This window comes from Procambarus clarkii, chromosome 76, assembly GCF_040958095.1.
Source record: "Procambarus clarkii isolate CNS0578487 chromosome 76, FALCON_Pclarkii_2.0, whole genome shotgun sequence".
In the NCBI taxonomy this organism is placed as follows: domain Eukaryota; kingdom Metazoa; phylum Arthropoda; class Malacostraca; order Decapoda; family Cambaridae; genus Procambarus; species Procambarus clarkii.
Window position 1 is genome coordinate 13,251,704 of NC_091225.1, and position 19,310 is coordinate 13,271,013.

The following is a 19,310-nucleotide window of genomic DNA, read 5'->3' on the forward strand; positions in this document are numbered from 1 at the left end:
CCACCAGCAGCTGGTGCACCACCACCAGCTGGTGCACCACCACCACCACTAGCTGGTGCACCAACACACCACCACCACCACCAGCTGGTGCACCACCACCACCAGCAGCTGGTGCACCAACACATCACCACCAACACCAGCTGGTGCACCAACACACCACCACCACCACCAGTTGGTGCACCACCACTACCACCACCAGCTAGTGCACCAACACACCACCACTACCACCACCACCAGCTGGTGCACCACCACCACTCCAGCTGGTGCACCACCACCACCACCACCAGCTGGTGCACCAACACACCACCACCACCACCAGCTGGTGCACCAACACACCACCACCACCACCAGCTGGTGCACCAACACACCACCACCACCACCAGCTGGTGCACCACCACCACCACCAGCTGGTGCACCACCACCACCACCAGCTGGTGCACCAACACACCACCACCACCACCACCAACTGGTGCACCAACACACCACCACCACCACCAGCTGGTGCACCAACACACCACCACCACCACCAGCTGGTGCACCAACACACCACCACCACCACCAGCTGGTGCACCAACACACCACCACCAGCTGGTGCACCAACAGCTGGTGCACCACCAACACCACCAGCTGGTGCACCAACACACCACCACCACCACCTGCTGGTGCACCAACACACCACCACCACCAGCTGGTGCACCAACACACCACCACCACCACCAGCTGGTGCACCAACACACCACCACCACCACCAGCTGGTGCACCACCACCACACTACCAACTGGTGCACCAACACATCACCACCACCAGCTGGTGCACCACCACCACCAGCTGGTGCACCAACACCACCACCACCACCACCACCAGCTGGTGCACCAACACACCACCACCACCACCACCAGCTGGTGCACCAACACACCACCACCACCACCAGCTGGTGCACCAACACCACCACCAGCTGGTGCACCACCACCACCACCACCAGCTGGTGCACCAACACACCACCACCACCAGCTGGTGCACCACCACCAGCTGGTGCACCACCACCACCACTAGCTGGTGCACCAACACACCACCACCACCACCAGCTGGTGCACCACCACCACCAGCAGCTGGTGCACCACCACCACCAGCAGCTGGTGCACCAACACATCACCACCACCACCAGCTGGTGCACCAACACACCACCACCACCACCACCAGCTAGTGCACCACCACCAGCTAGTGCACCACCACCAGCTGGTGCACCAACACACCGCCACCACCAGCTAGTGCGCCACCACCAGCTAGTGCACCACCACCAGCTGGTGCACCACCACCACCACCACCAGCTGGTGCACCACCACACCACCACCGCCAGCTAGTGCACCACCACCAGCTGGTGCACCAACACACCACCACCACCACCACCAGCTAGTGCACCACCACCAGCTGGTGCACCACCACACCACCACCGCCAGCTAGTGCACCACCACCAGCTGGTGCACCACCACCACAACCAGCTGGTTCACCACCACCACCACCAGCTGGTGCACCACCACCATCACCACCAGCTGGTGCACCACCAGCTGGTGCACCACCACCATCACCACCAGCTGGTGCACCACCAGCTGGTGCACCACCACCACCAGCTGGTGCACCACCACCGCCAGCTAGTGCAACACCACCCGCTGGTGCACCACCACCACCACCAGCTGGTTCACCACCACCACCACCACCGCCAGCTAGTGCACCACCACCAGCTGGTGCACCACCACCACCAGCTGGTGCACCACCACACCACCACCGCCAGCTAGTGCACCACCACCAGCTGGTGCACCACCACCACCACTAGCTGGTTCACCACCACCACCACCACCAGCTGGTGCACCACCACCACCTGGTGCACCAACACACCACCACCACCACCACCAGTGTTGGATATTTCCAACACCGAATACAACATTGTTGTATTCTCATTACTTATTACTAACCATACTAACTATTGTAGTCAGTAAAATTAACAACACGTAGAATTCTCATGTACTAATAATTCATCTGTGCAGTAGGCTAGAATTCTCACGTCACCTGACGCCAGTATTGCGTCAGATTTCCTTACAGTAAACACATTATATCCAATTTGTGTGAGAATTAAATACGATTCTCCATAATTAAAGCATTCTGTATGATAACTGATTGCAGACGAATTGTCCTCTAACTAAAAGCCGAATAGAGCGTTAGAATCATAGCGTCTACCTCGCGATAGAGTTAACGTCATCAATGAATGCCATGGGGAGACATTAATTCCTCTCCCTTATATATTTACTATTCTTAGATTGGTAAATAATAATATTTTGTTCCTCTAAATAATAAACCCGTCCAGTCTTTAACGTTTCAAGAGCAAATGCGAGAAATATTAATGTTCGAGACAATAATTTGTTTTATGAACGTCGACTCGGCGTGGGTTGGAGGGACGCCATCCTCCTCAGTACGCGGACACGTGCAGAGCCGAAAGGAAGCAGACCTGCGCTTAACGTACTCATAAGAAGACGCCATTGCCCAGCAAATAGGGCAGGTGTTATCCATCCTCAGATGAAAGTCGCCCCTGTGAGGCGTGAATGACCTTGCAGATAATATCTTCAGCTAGTGCTGGTGTTAAATAAGGAGCCCTTTGACTTGGTTTCTGACGACACGTGACCAGCTAGCCGAAGCGCGTCATTCTCCAGGATAGGTTCACCGGAGCCTGGGACGCGAAATACGAAATATCTTAATACTTATACAGTGCCCACAGCTAAGTATTCTTTTATTTGATGCATCAGGTAGAAGTTTGATGATAGCAGGGTGATTGTTCGTTAAGAAACGCGATAACACCTAATAACAGGTCATTAAAATTTGTCACCTGTAAATTTCAATATTCTTGAATATAAATTGAGTAGTTAAATCAGTTGCTACTGAAAATTATTTATCTTGCAGCCCGAGAGAAGAATTCCTCACGCTGCCTTCTCCATGTTAACCCGTATCACTCGTCTATGTACCGAGTCTGGAGAATAAGAGGACTTCAATGGCTTCTAAAGGAATCTTCGTCAAGCTAAGATTTATTTCCTTTTACTATTCCATTGCAATTTAATTTATGCAGAATACTTTGAGATTAATGTGTGATTTACTGTAACTCATTATTATGCTCATATTTTATATTCCTCTTTATGTTAATGATATTAGTTTCTACATTACCTTATAGGATTAGATTATTATTAATTGAATTAGTGAGCGAACCACACTGATTCCTGGACGTACTTACCTCCAGCAATAACCCCCCAATGCAGGTGTTTGAGGTTTGTTTCATTTAATAATACAGCCCATTAATTATTATTATGATCATGCTTTCTAGTTTTATCCATAGTCACTGGTTTCATCTAGGAATTATCTAATGATCAGAAATTCTCAGTTTCCCTCTTTACTTTAAAAGTGGGTGGTCCTTCGTAATTTAGTTTACTACATTAATATTTAAATAATCAGAATCAAGCCCCAAATATCCCACAACCAGCTGGTGCACCATCACCACCACCACCAGCTGGTGCACCACCACCACCAGCTGGTGCACCACCACCACCAGCTGGTGCACCACCACCACCAGCTGGTGCACCACCACCACCAGCTGGTGCACCACCACAACCACCACCAGCTGGTTCACCAACACACCACTACCACCACCACCACCAGCTGGTGCACCACCAACACACCACCAACACACTACCACCACCAGCTGGTGTACCACCACCACCAGCTGGTGCACCAACACACCACCACCACCAGCTGGTGCACCACCACCACCACCTCCAGCTGGTGCACCAACACACCACACCACCACCACCAGCTGGTGCACCACCACCACCAGCTTGTGCACCACCACCACCAGCTTGTGCACCACCACCACCACCACCAGCTGGTGCACCAACACACCATCACCACCACCACCAGCTGGTGCACCAACACACCACCACCACCAGCTGGTGCACCACCACCACCAGCTGGTGCACCAACACACCACCACCACCACCAGCTGGTGCACCAACACACCACCACCACCACCAGCTGGTGCACCAACACACCACCACCACCACCAGCTGGTGCACCAACACACCACCACCACCACCAGCTGGTGCACCAACACACCACCAACAGCTGGTGCACCACCACCACCACCAGCTGGTGCACCAACACACCACCACCACCAGCTGGTGCACCACCACCAGCTGGCGCACCAACACACCACCAACAGCTGGTGCACCACCACCACCACCAGCTGGTGCACCAACACACCACCACCACCACCACCAGCTGGTGCACCAACACACCACCACCACCACCACCAGCAGCTGGTGTACCACAACCACCACCAGCTGGTGCACCAACACACCACCACCACCACCAGCTGGTGCACCAACACACCACCACCACCGCCACCACCAGCTGGTGCACCAACACACCACCACCACCACCAGCTGGTGCACCAACACACCACCACCACCACCAGCTGTGCACCAACACACCGCCACCACCACCACCACCAGCTGGTGTACCACCACCACCAGCTGGTGCACCACCACCAGCAACAGCTGGTGCACCACCACCACCACCAGCAGGTGCACCACCACCACCACCAGCTGGTGCACAAACACACCACCACCACCACCAGCAGGTGCACCACCACCAGCTGGTGCACAAACACACCACCACCACCACCACCACCAGCTGGTGCACCAACACACCACCACCAGCTGGTGCACCCCACCACCACCACCACCACCACCACCAGCTGGTGCACCAACACACCACCATCACCACCAGCTGGTGCACCACCACCACCAGCTGGTGCACCACCACCACCAGCTGGTGCACCACCACCACCACCAGCTGGTGCACCCCCACCACCACCACCACCAGCTAGTGCACCCCACCACCACCACCACCAGCTGGTGCACCACCACCACCACCACCACCAGCTGGTGCACCCCACCACCACCACCACCACCACCACCACCACCAGCTGGTGCACCACCACCACCACCACCACCACCGCCGCCAGCTGGTGCACCACCACCACCACCACCAGCTGGTGCACCACCACCACCACAACCACCACCACCACCAGCTGGTGCACTAACACACCACCACCACCACCACCACCAGCTGGTGCACCACCACCACCAGCTGGTGCACCACCACACCACCACCACCACCAGCTGGTGCACCACCACCACCACCACCACCAGCTGGTGCACCACCACCAGCTGGTGCACCACCACCACCAGCTGGTGCACCAACACACCACCACCACCACCAGCTGGTGCACCACCACCACCAGCTGGTGCACCAACACACCACCACCACCACCACCAGCTGGTGCACCAACACACCACCACCACCACCAGCTGGTGCACCACCACAACCAGCTGGTGCACCAACACACCACCACCACCAGCTGGTGCACCACCACCACCAGCTGGTGCACCAACACACCACCACCACCAGCTGGTGCACCACCACCACCAGCTGGTGCACCAACACACCACCACCACCACCACCAGCTGGTGCACCACCACCACCAGCTGGTGCACCAACACACCACCACCACCACCAGCTGGTGCACCAACACACCACCACCAGTTGGTGCACCACCACCACCAGCTGGTGCACCAACACACCACCACCACCACCACCAGCAGCTGGTGCACCACCACCACCAGCTGGTGCACCAACACACCACCACCACCAGTTGGTGCACCACCACCACCAGTTGGTGCACCACCACCACCAGCTGGTGCACCAACACACCACCACCACCACCACCACCACCACCAGCTGGTGCACCACCACCACCAGCTGGTGCACCAACACACCACCACCACCACCACCACCAGCTGGTGCACCAACACACCACCACCACCACCACCACCAGCTGGTGCACCACCACCACCAGCTGGTGCACCACCACCACCACCACCAGCTGGTGCACCACCACCACCACCAGTTGGTGCACCACCACCACCAGCTGGTGCACCAACACACCACCACCACCACCACCAGCTGGTGCACCACCACCACCAGCTGGTGCACCACCACCACCAGCTGGTGCACCAACACACCACCACCACTACCACCACCAGTTGGTGCACCACCACCACCAGCTGGTGCACCAACACACCACCACCACCACCACCACCAGCTGGTGCACCACCACCACCAGCTGGTGCACCAACACACCACCACCACCACCACCACCAGCTGGTGCACCAACACACCACCACCACCACCACCACCAGCTGGTGCACCAACACACCACCACCACCACCAGCTGGTGCACCACCACCACCACCAGCTGGTGCACCAACACACCACCACCACCACCAGCTGGTGCACCACCACCACCAGCTGGTGCACCACCACCACCACCACCAGCTGGTGCACCACCACCACCACCTGGTGCACCACCACCACCAGTTGGTGCACCACCACCACCAGCTGGTGCACCAACACACCACCACCACCAGCTGGTGCACCACCACCACCACCAGCTGGTGCACCACCACCACCACCACCAGCTGGTGCACCACCACCACCACCTGGTGCACCACCACCACCAGTTGGTGCACCACCACCACCAGCTGGTGCACCAACACACCACCACCACCAGCTGGTGCACCACCACCACCACCAGCTGGTGCACCACCACCACCACCAGCTGGTGCACCACCACCACCAGCTGGTGCACCACCACCACCACCACCAGCTGGTGCACCACCACCACCACCAGCTGGTGCACCACCACCACCACCACCACCACCACGTGTGAAGGAGACCATTTAGAGGCTTGACTGACTCATCTGGAATACAGGTCGAGGAGGGCACTTTACGCTCACACCCCCCCCCCCCGCCCCTGTACGCCCACACCCGCCCCCTGTACGCCCACACCCGCTCCTGTACGCCCACACCCGCCCCCTGTACGCCCACACCCGCTCCTGTACGCCCACACCCGCCCCCTGTACGCCCACACCCGCCCCCTGTACGCCCACACCCGCTCCTGTACGCCCACACCCGCCCCCTGTACGCCCACACCCGCCCCCTGTACGACCACACCCGCCCCTGTACGCCCACACCCGCCCCCTGTACGCCCACACCCGCCCCTGTACGTCCACACCCGCCCCCTGTACGCCCACACCCGCCCCCTGTACGCCCACACCCGCCCCTGTACGCCCACACCCGCCCCCTGTACGACCACACCCGCCCCCTGTACGACCACACCCGCCCCCTGTACGCCCACACCCGCCCCTGTACGCCCACACCCGCCCCTGTACGCCCACACCCGCCCATGTACGACCACACCTTCCCCCTGTACGCCCACACCCGCCCTAGTACGCCCACACCCGCCCCTGTACACCCACACCCGCCCTGTACGTCCATACCCGCCCATGTACGCCCACACCCGCCCGTGTACGACCACACCCTCCCATGTACGACCACACCCGCCCGTGTACGCCCACACCCGCCCATGTACGACCACACCCGCCCATGTACGCCCACACCCGCCCCTGTACGACCACACCTGCCCATGTACGACCACACCCGCCCGTGTACGACCACTCCCGCCCCTGTTTCGACCACACCCGCCCGTGTACGCCCACACCCGCCCATGTACGCCCACACCCGCCCCTGTACGCCCACACCCGCTCCTGTACGACCACACCCGCCCATGTACGACCACATCCGCCCGTGTACGACCACACCCGCCCATGTACGACCACACCCGCCCGTGTACACCCACACCCGCCCATGTAAGCCCACACCCGCCCATGTACGCCCACACCCGCCCATGTTCGCCAACACCCGCCCATGTACGACCACACCCTCCCCTGTACGACCACACCCTCCCCTGTACGACCACACCCGCCGTTGTACGCCCACACCCGCCCCCTGTACGACCACACCCGCCCATAGACGCCCACACCTGCCCAAATACGACCACCCGCCCATTTACGACCACACCCGCCCCCTGTACGACCACACCCGCCCATGTACGACCACACCCGCCCATGTACGACCATACCCGCCCCCTGTACGACCACACCCGCCCATGTACGCCCACACCCGCCCATGTACGCCCACACCCGCCCATGTACGCCCTCACCCGCCCATGTACGCCAACACCCGCCCATGTACGCCAACACCCGCCCCTGTACGCCAACACCCGCCCCTGTACGACCACACCCGCCCCCTGTACGACCACACCCGCCCATGTACACTCACACCCCGCCCATGTACGACCACACCCACCCCTGTACACCCACACCCCGCCCATGTACGACCACACCCCGCCCCTGTACAAGCACACCCCGCCTATGTACGACCACACCCCGCCCCTGTACGACCACACCCGCCCCTGTACGACCACACCCACCCCTGTACACCCACACCCCGCCCATGTACGACCACACCCCGCCCCTGTACAAGCACACCCCGCCTATGTACGACCACACCCCGCCCCTGTACGACCACACCCGCCCCTGTACGCCCACACCCGCCCATGTACGCCCACAACCGCTCATGTACGCCCACACCCGCCCATGTACGCCCACACCCGCCCATGTACGCCAACACCCGCCCCTGTACACTCACACCCGCCCCCTGTACGACCACACCCGCCCATGTACACCCACACCCGCCCCTGTACGACCACACCCGCCCCTGTACGACCACACCCGCCCCTGTACGACCACACCTGCCCATGTACGACCACACCCGCCCCTGTACGACCACACCCGCCCCTGTACGACCACACCCGCCCATGTACGACCACACCCGCCCCTGTACGACCACACCCGTCCATGTACGACCACACCCGCCCCTGCCCCTGTACGCCCACACCCGCCCCTGTACGACCACACCCGCCCCTGTACGACCACACCTGCCCATGTACGACCACACCCGCCCCTGTACGACCACACCCGTCCATGTACGACCACACCCGCCCCTGCCCCTGTACGCCCACACCCGCCCCTGTACGACTACACCCGCCCTAGTACGCCCACACCCGCCCCTGTACGACCACACCCGGTCATGTACGCCCACACCCGCTCATGTACGACCACACCCGCCCATGTACGACCACACCCGCCCTAATACGCCCACAAACGCCCATGTACGACCACACCCGCCCTAGTACGCCCACAATCGCCCATGTACGCCCACACCCGCCCATGTACGACTACACCCGCCCATGTACGCCCACACCCGCTCATGTACGACCACACCCGCCCTAGTACGCCCACACCCGCCCATGTACGCCCAAACCCGCCCATGTACGCCCACACCCCGCTCATGTACGAACACACCCGACCATGTACGACCACACGCGCCCATGTACGGCCACACCCGCCCATGTACGACCACACCCGCCCATGTACGCCCACACCCGCCCATGTACGTCCACACCCGCCCCTGTACGCTCACACCTGCCCATGTACGACCACACCCGCCCATGTACGACCACATCCGCCCCCTGTACGCTCACACCCGCCCATGTACGACCGCACCCGCCCATGTACGACCACATCCGCCCCCTGTACGCTCACACGCGCCCATGTACGCTCACACCCGCCCATGTACGACCACACCCGCCCATGTACGACCACATCCGCCCCCTGTACGCTCACACCCGCCCATGTACGCTCACACCCGCCCATGTACGACCACACCCGCCCATGTACGTCCACTTGTACTTGTATATTGGGACTACATCAGCCGTCTTCCATATTTTAGGCAGTTCCCTCGTTGCCAGTTACCCAAAGAAAAAAAAAAAACAATATTTTCCAAAAACGTCAATCGGCCGTCAGTCAACTGGTGTACAGGTTCCTGAGCCTACTGGGCTCTATCATATCTACACTTGAAACTGTGTATGGAGTCAGCCTCCACCACATCACTGACTAATGCATTCCACCTGTTAACTACTCTGACACTGAAAAAGTTCTTTCTAACGTCCCTGTGGCTCATGTGGGTATCGTGAGGTGCATCTCTCTCACCCTTTCCTCGTATCTCATGCCTCTTAGCTCCGGGACTAGTCTAGTGGCATACATCTGAACTTTTTCGAGCTTCGTCTTGTGCTTGACAAGGTACGGGCTCCATGCTGGGGCCGCATACTCCAGGATTGGTCTTACATATGTGGTGTACAAGATTCTGAATGATTCCTTACACAGGTTCCTGAACGCTGTTTTGATGTTAGCCAGCCTCGCATATGCCGCAGACGTAATTCTTTTTATGTGGGCTTCAGGAGACAGGTTTGGTGTGATATCAACCCCTAGATCTTTCTCTCTGTCCGTTACATTAAGTACTTCATTTCCCATTCTGTATCCTGTATCTGGCCTCCTATTTCCACCGCCTAGTTTCATTACTTTGCATTTACTCTGGTTGAACTTGAGCAGCCATTTGTTGGACCATTCATTCAATCTGTCCAGGTTATCTTGTAGCCTCCTACTATCCTCCTCTGTTTCAATCCTCCTCATAATTTTTGCGTTATATCTGTTAGGAATCTTCTTATCTCCTCATAGTTTCCCTAACGGAATGCCCGCCTTTTGTTTTTCAGTATCCCTCCTCGAGTTCAATAACCCTTCTTCAACCAGATACTCAAACACCAGTACACTGTGGTCGCTCATTCATACTGAGGCCTCAAAACCGATTTCCCTTACGTCGGAGTCATTCAGAGTGAAGACTAGGTCAAGTCTCGCTGGTTCATCGCTTCCTCTCACCTCACCTTAGTGGGTTCCCTGACAAGTGGGCTTAGAAAGTTTCTTGTCGCCACCTGCATTAGTCTCGCTCTCCATGTATCCTCGCCTCCATGCGGTTCCTTGTTCTCCCAGTCTATCCTTCCGTGATTGAAGTCGCCCATGCTGAGCAGGTGGGATCTATTTCTACAGGCAGCAGAGGCTGCCCTCTCAATTATAGTGTTAACTGCCATGTTGTTGTTGTCATACTCTTGACTGAGTCTTCTGTCATTTGGTGGAGTGTGCGTGTGTGCGTGTGAGCAGCCCGTCCTCCAAAAATGGGGTGGTAAATGTAAGAAGACAAATAAGTGCAATTATGTACTATTCATAGCAGTTAGGAATGGTACTTATTTTCACTTAGCATTAAATCGTACTGTCAAATATATTGTGAATATTTGAGTTTACCTGAAAAACTGAATAGAAAACCACAACCTCACCTAACCGTCTTAGGTTTTGAAGATAATAATTTTATTGCTTCTTAATTACAATTAGTACTTAACCTATACCTATATTGATATTACAGTTTTATAAAACTAATAAAACAAAACTAAAATATATCAATAAATTGTAAAGAAACTCAGGATATTTTAAAATTTTGTATAAAATCTGTATTGTTTAATAAACCTGAAAAAGAAATTCCTGATATTTAAAACTTGAGCATAGCATATTGAAATTGAAAATTTCATTCTAAACTACTGAGTGTCTTAACAGAAAACGAGGAGAATTAAATAGGGGGAGGGAGTTGGGTAAATGTAACAGCCCCATAAGTGTAATTATGCACTGTTTATGATAGTAAGAAAGTGTACTTATTACACTTAGTATTAAATCGTACTGTCAATTCGGAGGATGGGTAGGTGTGCGTGTGCGCGCGCGAGTGTGTGCGTGCGTGTGTGTGCGTGCATGTGCGTGAGTGCACATGAGCGTTGTTGGAGGGATGGTGCTCGCCCCCCCGTGGTTTTAATAATCTCCTAATTAACGACATCCTCTTCCTGGCCGTGGGAGTGTACACTGTTGAGCTCTCTATACCACTCACTATGTGCGCCTCTACTCTATATCTTGCTGCACACTGTGTGTGAGTGAGGGCTGGTGGTGGTGGTGGTGCTCTATGTGACGGTGTGTGTGTGTGAGGGCTGGTGGTGGTCCTCTATGTGACGGTGTGTGTGTGTGAGGGCTGGTGGTGGTGGTGCTCTATGTGACGGTGTGTGTGAGGGCTGGTGGTGGTGCTCTATGTGACGGTGTGTGTGTGTGAGGGCTGGTGGTGGTGCTCTATGTGACGGTGTGTGTGTGAGGGCTAATGGTGGTGGTGCTCTATGTGACGGTGTGTGTGTGTGTGTGAGGGCTGGTGGTGGTGCTCTATGTGACGGTGTGTGTGTGTGAGGGCTGGTGGTGGTGGTGCTCTATGTGACGGTGTGTGTGTGTGAGGGCTGGTGGTGGTGCTCTATGTGACGGTGTGTGTGTGTGAGGGCTGGTGGTGGTGGTGGTCCTCTATGTGACGGTGTGTGTGTGTGAAGGCTGGTGGTGGTGGTGCTCTATGTGACGGTGTGTGTGTGTGAGGGCTGGTGGTGGTGCTCTATGTGACGGTGTGTGAGGGCTGGTGGTGGAGCTCTATGTGACGGTGTGTGTGTATGAGGGATGGTGGTGGTGCTCTATGTGACGGTGTGTGTGAGGGCTGGTGGTGGTGGTGGTGGTGCTCTATGTGACGGTGTGTGTGTGTGAGGGCTGGTGGTGGTGCTCTATGTGACGGTGTGTGTGTGTGAGGGCTGGTGGTGGTGGTGGTGGTGCTCTATGTGACGGTGTGTGTGTGTGAGGGCTGGTGGTGGTGCTCTATGTGACGGTGTGTGAGAGGGCTGGTGGTGGTACTCTATGTGACGGTGTGTGTGTGTGAAGGCTGGTGGTGGTGGTGCTCTATGTGACGGTGTGTGTGTGAGGGCTGGTGGTGGTGGTGGTGGTGCTCTATGTGACGGTGTGTGTGTGTGAGGGCTGGTGGTGGTGGTGGTGGTGGTGGTGGTGGTGGTGGTGGTGGTGGTGGTGGTGCTCTATGTGACGGTGTGTGTGTGTGAGGGCTGGTGGTGGTGCTCTATGTGACGGTGTGTGTGAGTGAGGGCTGGTGGTGGTGCTCTATGTGACGGTGTGTGTGTGTGTGAGGGCTGGTGGTGGTGGTGGTGCTCTATGTGACGGTGTGTGTGTGTGAGGGCTGGTGGTGGTGGTGGTGCTCTATGTGACGGTGTGTGTGTGTGAGGGCTGGTGGTGGTGGTGCTCTATGTGACGGTGTGTGTGTGTGAGGGCTGGTGGTGGTGCTCTATGTGACGGTGTGTGTGTGTGAGGGCTGGTGGTGGTGGTGCTCTATGTGACGGTGTGTGTGTGTGTGAGGGCTGGTGGTGGTGCTCTACGTGACGGTGTGTGTGTGTGAGGGCTGGTGGTGGTGGTGCTCTATGTGACGGTGTGTGTGTGTGAGGGCTGGTGGTGGTGCTCTATGTGACGGTGTGTGTGTGTGAGGGCTGGTGGTAGTGGTGGTCCTCTATGTGACGGTGTGTGTGTGAAGGCTGGTGGTGGTGGTGGTGGTGCTCTATGTGACGGTGTGTGTGTGTGTGAGGGATGGTGGTGGTGCTCTATGTGACGGTGTGTGAGGGCTGGTGGCGGTGGTGGTGCTCTATGTGACGGTGTGTGTGTGTGAGGGATGGTGGTGGTGCTCTATGTGACGGTGTGTGTGTGAGGGCTGGTGGTGGTGGTGGTGGTGCTCTATGTGACGGTGTGTGTGTGTGAGGGCTGGTGGTGGTGGTGGTGGTGCTCTATGTGACGGTGTGTGTGTGTGAAGGCTGGTGGTGGTGCTCTATGTGACGGTGTGTGAGAGGGCTGGTGGTGGTGCTCTATGTGACGGTGTGTGTGTGTGAAGGCTGGTGGTGGTGCTCTATGTGACGGTGTGTGTGTGAGGGCTGGTGGTGGTGGTGGTGGTGCTCTATGTGACGGTGTGTGTGTGTGAGGGCTGGTGGTGGTGGTGGTGGTGGTGCTCTATGTGACGGTGTGTGTGTGTGAGGGCTGGTGGTGGTGGTGCTCTATGTGACGGTGTGTGTGTGTGAGGGCTGGTGGTGGTGGTGCTCTATGTGACGGTGTGTGTGTGTGTGAGGGCTGGTGGTGGTGGTGGTGCTCTATGTGACGGTGTGTGTGTGTGAGGGCTGGTGGTGGTGCTCTATGTGACGGTGTGTGTGTGAGGGCTGGTGGTGGTGGTGCTCTATGTGACGGTGTGTGTGTGTGAGGGCTGGTGGTGGTGGTGGTGCTCTATGTGACGGTGTGTGTGTGTGTGTGAGGGCTGGTGGTGGTGGTGCTCTATGTGACGGTGTGTGTGTGTGAGGGCTGGTGGTGGTGGTGGTGGTGCTCTATGTGACGGTGTGTGTGTGTGAGGGCTGGTGGTGGTGGTGGTGGTGCTCTATGTGACGGTGTGTGTGAGGGCTGGTGGTGGTGGTGGTGCTCTATGTGACTGTGTGTGTGAGGGCTGGTGGTGGTGGTGCTCTATGTGACGGTGTGTGTGTGAGGGCTAATGGTGGTGGTGGTGCTCTATGTGACGGTGTGTGTGTGAGGGGTGGTGGTGGTGGTGCTCTATGTGACGGTGTGTGTGTGAGGGCTGGTGGTGGTGGTGGTGGTGGTGCTCTATGTGACGGTGTGTGTGTGTGTGAGGGCTGGTGGTGGTGGTGGTGCTCTATGTGACGGTGTGTGTGTGAGGGCTGGTGGTGGTGGTGGTGGTGCTCTATGTGACGGTGTGTGTGTGTGAGGGCTGGTGGTGGTGCTCTATGTGACGGTGTGTGTGTGTGAGGGCTGGTGGTGGTGCTCTATGTGACGGTGTGTGTGTGTGAGGGCTGGTGGTGGTGGTGGTGCTCTATGTGACGGTGTGTGTGTGAGGGGTGGTGGTGCTCTATGTGACGGTGTGTGTGTGTGAGGGCTGGTGGTGGTGCTCTATGTGACGGTGTGTGTGTGTGAGGGCTGGTGGTGGTGGTGCTCTATGTGACGGTGTGTGTGTGTGTGAGGGCTGGTGGTGGTGCTCTATGTGACGGTGTGTGTGTGTGAGGGCTGGTGGTGGTGGTGCTCTATGTGACGGTGTGTGTGTGTGAGGGCTGGTGGTGGTGCTCTATGTGACGGTGTGTGTGTGTGAGGGCTGGTGGTGGTGGTGGTCCTCTATGTGACGGTGTGTGTGTGTGAAGGCTGGTGGTGGTGGTGGTGGTGCTCTATGTGACGGTGTGTGTGTGTGTGAGGGATGGTGGTGGTGCTCTATGTGACGGTGTGTGAGGGCTGGTGGTGGTGGTGGTGGTGGTGGTGCTCTATGTGACGGTGTGTGTGTGTGAGGGATGGTGGTGGTGCTCTATGTGACGGTGTGTGTGTGAGGGCTGGTGGTGGTGGTGGTGGTGCTCTATGTGACGGTGTGTGTGTGTGAGGGCTGGTGGTGGTGGTGGTGGTGCTCTATGTGACGGTGTGTGTGTGTGAGGGCTGGTGGTGGTGCTCTATGTGACGGTGTGTGAGAGGGCTGGTGGTGGTGCTCTATGTGACGGTGTGTGTGTGTGAAGGCTGGTGGTGGTGGTGCTCTATGTGACGGTGTGTGTGTGAGGGCTGGTGGTGGTGGTGGTGGTGCTCTATGTGACGGTGTGTGTGTGTGAGGGCTGGTGGTGGTGGTGGTGGTGGTGCTCTATGTGACGGTGTGTGTGTGTGAGGGCTGGTGGTGGTGGTGCTCTATGTGACGGTGTGTGTGTGTGTGTGAGGGCTGGTGGTGGTGGTGGTGGTGGTGCTCTATGTGACGGTGTGTGTGTGTGAGGGCTGGTGGTGGTGCTCTATGTGACGGTGTGTGTGTGAGGGCTGGTGGTGGTGGTGCTCTATGTGACGGTGTGTGTGTGTGTGTGAGGGCTGGTGGTGGTGGTGGTGGTGGTGCTCTATGTGACGGTGTGTGTGTGTGTGTGAGGGCTGGTGGTGGTGGTGCTCTATGTGACGGTGTGTGTGTGTGAGGGCTGGTGGTGGTGGTGGTGGTGCTCTATGTGACGGTGTGTGTGTGTGAGGGCTGGTGGTGGTGGTGGTGGTGCTCTATGTGACGGTGTGTGTGAGGGCTGGTGGTGGTGGTGGAGCTCTATGTGACTGTGTGTGTGAGGGCTGGTGGTGGTGGTGGTGCTCTATGTGACATTGTGTGTGTGAGGGCTGGTGGTGGTGGTGCTCTATGTGACGGTGTGTGTGTGAGGGCTAATGGTGGTGGTGGTGCTCTATGTGACGGTGTGTGTGTGAGGGGTGGTGGTGGTGGTGCTCTATGTGACGGTGTGTGTGTGAGGGCTGGTGGTGGTGGTGGTGGTGGTGCTCTATGTGACGGTGTGTGTGTGTGAGGGCTGGTGGTGGTGGTGGTGCTCTATGTGACGGTGTGTGTGTGAGGGGTGGTGGTGCTCTATGTGACGGTGTGTGTGTGAGGGCTGGTGGTGGTGGTGGTGGTGCTCTATGTGACGGAGTGTGTGTGTGAGGGCTGGTGGTGGTGCTCTATGTGACGGTGTGTGTGTGTGAGGGCTGGTGGTGGTGGTGCTCTATGTGACGGTGTGTGTGTGAGGGGTGGTGGTGCTCTATGTGACGGTGTGTGTGTGAGGGCTGGTGGTGGTGGTGGTGCTCTATGTGACGGTGTGTGTGTGTGAGGGCTGGTGGTGGTGCTCTATGTGACGGTGTGTGTGTGTGAGGGGTGGTGGTGGTGGTGGTCCTCTATGTGACGGTGTGTGTGTGTGAAGGCTGGTGGTGGTGCTCTATGTGACGGTGTGTGTGTGTGTGAGGGCTGGTGGTGGTGGTGCTCTATGTGACGGTGTGTGTGTGTGAGGGCTGGTGGTGGTGCTCTATGTGACGGTGTGTGTGTGTGAGGGCTGGTGGTGGTGGTGCTCTATGTGACGGTGTGTGTGTGTGTGAGGGCTGGTGGTGGTGCTCTATGTGACGGTGTGTGTGTGTGAGGGCTGGTGGTGGTGGTGCTATATGTGACGGTGTGTGTGTGTGAGGGCTGGTGGTGGTGCTCTATGTGACGGTGTGTGTGTGTGAGGGCTGGTGGTGGTGGTGGTCCTCTATGTGACGGTGTGTGTGTGTGAAGGCTGGTGGTGGTGGTGGTGGTGCTCTATGTGACGGTGTGTGTGTGTGTGAGGGATGGTGATGGTGCTCTATGTGACGGTGTGTGAGGGCTGGTGGTGGTGGTGCTCTATGTGACGGTGTGTGTGTGTGAGGGATGGTGGTGGTGCTCTATGTGACGGTGTGTGTGTGAGGGCTGGTGGTGGTGGTGGTGGTGCTCTATGTGACGGTGTGTGTGTGTGAGGGCTGGTGGTGGTGGTGGTGGTGCTCTATGTGACGGTGTGTGTGTGAGGGCTGGTGGTGGTGCTCTATGTGACGGTGTGTGAGAGGGCTGGTGGTGGTGCTCTATGTGACGGTGTGTGTGTGTGAAGGCTGGTGGTGGTGGTGCTCTATGTGACGGTGTGTGTGTGAGGGCTGGTGGTGGTGGTGGTGGTGCTCTATGTGACGGTGTGTGTGTGTGAGGGCTGGTGGTGGTGGTGGTGCTCTATGTGACGGTGTGTGTGTGTGAGGGCTGGTGGTGGTGGTGCTCTATGTGACGGTGTGTGTGTGTGAGGGCTGGTGGTGGTGGTGCTCTATGTGACGATGTGTGTGTGTGTGAGGGCTGGTGGTGGTGGTGGTGCTCTATGTGACGGTGTGTGTGTGTGAGGGCTGGTGGTGGTGCTCTATGTGACGGTGTGTGTGTGAGGGCTGGTGGTGGTGGTGCTCTATGTGACGGTGTGTGTGTGTGTGTGTGTGTGTGAGGGCTGGTGGTGGTGGTGGTGGTGGTGCTCTATGTGACGGTGTGTGTGTGAGGGCTGGTGGTGGTGGTGCTCTATGTGACGGTGTGTGTGTGTGAGGGCTGGTGGTGGTGGTGCTCTATGTGACGGTGTGTGTGTGTGAGGGCTGGTGGTGGTGGTGGTGGTGCTCTATGTGACGGTGTGTGTGAGGGCTGGTGGTGGTGGTGGTGCTCTATGTGACTGTGTGTGTGAGGGCTGGTGGTGGTGGTGGTGCTCTATGTGACGTTGTGTGTGTGAGGGCTGGTGGTGGTGGTGCTCTATGTGACGGTGTGTGTGTGAGGGCTAATGGTGGTGGTGGTGCTCTATGTGACGGTGTGTGTGTGTGAGGGCTGGTGGTGGTGGTGGTGCTCTATGTGACGGTGTGTGTGTGAGGGGTGGTGGTGCTCTATGTGACGGTGTGTGTGTGTGAGGGCTGGTGGTGGTGCTCTATGTGACGGTGTGTGTGTGTGAGGGCTGGTGGTGGTGCTCTATGTGACGGTGTGTGTGTGTGAGGGCTGGTGGTGGTGGTGGTGCTCTATGTGACGGTGTGTGTGTGAGGGGTGGTGGTGCTCTATGTGACGGTGTGTGTGTGACGGCTGGTGGTGGTGGTGGTGGTGGTGCTCTATGTGACGGTGTTGTGTGTGTGAGGGCTGGTGGTGGTGCTCTATGTGACGGTGTGTGTGTGTGTGTGTGTGTGTGTGAGGGCTGGTGGTGGTGGTGCTCTATGTGACGGTGTGTGTGTGTGAGGGCTGGTGGTGGTTGTGGTGCTCTATGTGACGGTGTGTGTGTGTGAGGGCTGGTGGTGGTGGTGGTGCTCTATGTGACGGTGTGTGTGTGTGAGGGGCTGGTGGTGGTGCTCTATGTGACGGTGTGTGTGTGAGGGGTGGTGGTGGTGCTCTATGTGACGGGGTGTGTGTGTGAGGGCTGGTGGTGGTGGTGGTGCTCTATGTGACGGTGTGTGTGTGCGAGGGCTGGTGGTGGTGCTCTATGTGACGGTGTGTGTGTGTGTGTGAGGGCTGGTGGTGGTGGTGGTGGTGGTGCTCTATGTGACGGTGTGTGTGTGCGAGGGCTGGTGGTGGTGGTGGTGCTCTATGTGACGGTGTGTGTGTGTGAGGGCTGGTGGTGGTGGTGCTCTATGTGACGGTGTGTGTGTGAGGGCTGGTGGTGGTGCTCTATGTGACGGTGTGTGTGTGTGAGGGCTGGTGGTGGTGGTGCTATATGTGACGGTGTGTGTGTGTGAGGGCGGGTGGTGGTGCTCTATGTGACGGTGTGTGTGTGTGAGGGCTGGTGGTGGTGGTGGTCCTCTATGTGACGGTGTGTGTGTGTGAAGGCTGGTGGTGGTGGTGGTGGTGCTCTATGTGACGGTGTGTGTGTGTGTGAGGGATGGTGGTGGTGCTCTATGTGACGGTGTGTGAGGGCTGGTGGTGGTGGTGCTCTATGTGACGGTGTGTGTGTGTGAGGGATGGTGGTGGTGCTCTATGTGACGGTGTGTGTGTGAGGGCTGGTGGTGGTGGTGGTGGTGCTCTATGTGACGGTGTGTGTGTGTGAGGGCTGGTGGTGGTGGTGGTGGTGCTCTATGTGACGGTGTGTGTGGTGAGGGCTGGTGGTGGTGCTCTATGTGACGGTGTGTGAGAGGGCTGGTGGTGGTGCTCTATGTGACGGTGTGTGTGTGTGAAGGCTGGTGGTGGTGGTGCTCTATGTGACG

At 57.9% G+C, this 19,310-nt stretch overlaps 2 protein-coding genes across 2 annotated transcripts; both read left to right on the forward strand.

Moving 5' to 3' along the window:
- The first annotated feature begins 7,345 nt into the window (after nucleotides 1-7,345).
- LOC138357178 (uncharacterized) lies at nucleotides 7,346-9,193 on the forward strand. The gene has a single exon (XM_069313825.1). It carries the CDS (start codon nucleotides 7,346-7,348, stop codon nucleotides 9,191-9,193), a length of 1,848 nt encoding a protein of 615 aa, XP_069169926.1.
- Nucleotides 9,194-9,210: 17 nt separating this feature from the next.
- On the forward strand, nucleotides 9,211-9,792 carry LOC138357179 (uncharacterized). The gene has a single exon (XM_069313826.1). The coding sequence runs from the start codon at nucleotides 9,211-9,213 to the stop codon at nucleotides 9,790-9,792; it is 582 nt and encodes a 193-aa protein (XP_069169927.1).
- Nucleotides 9,793-19,310: the final 9,518 nt, after the last annotated feature.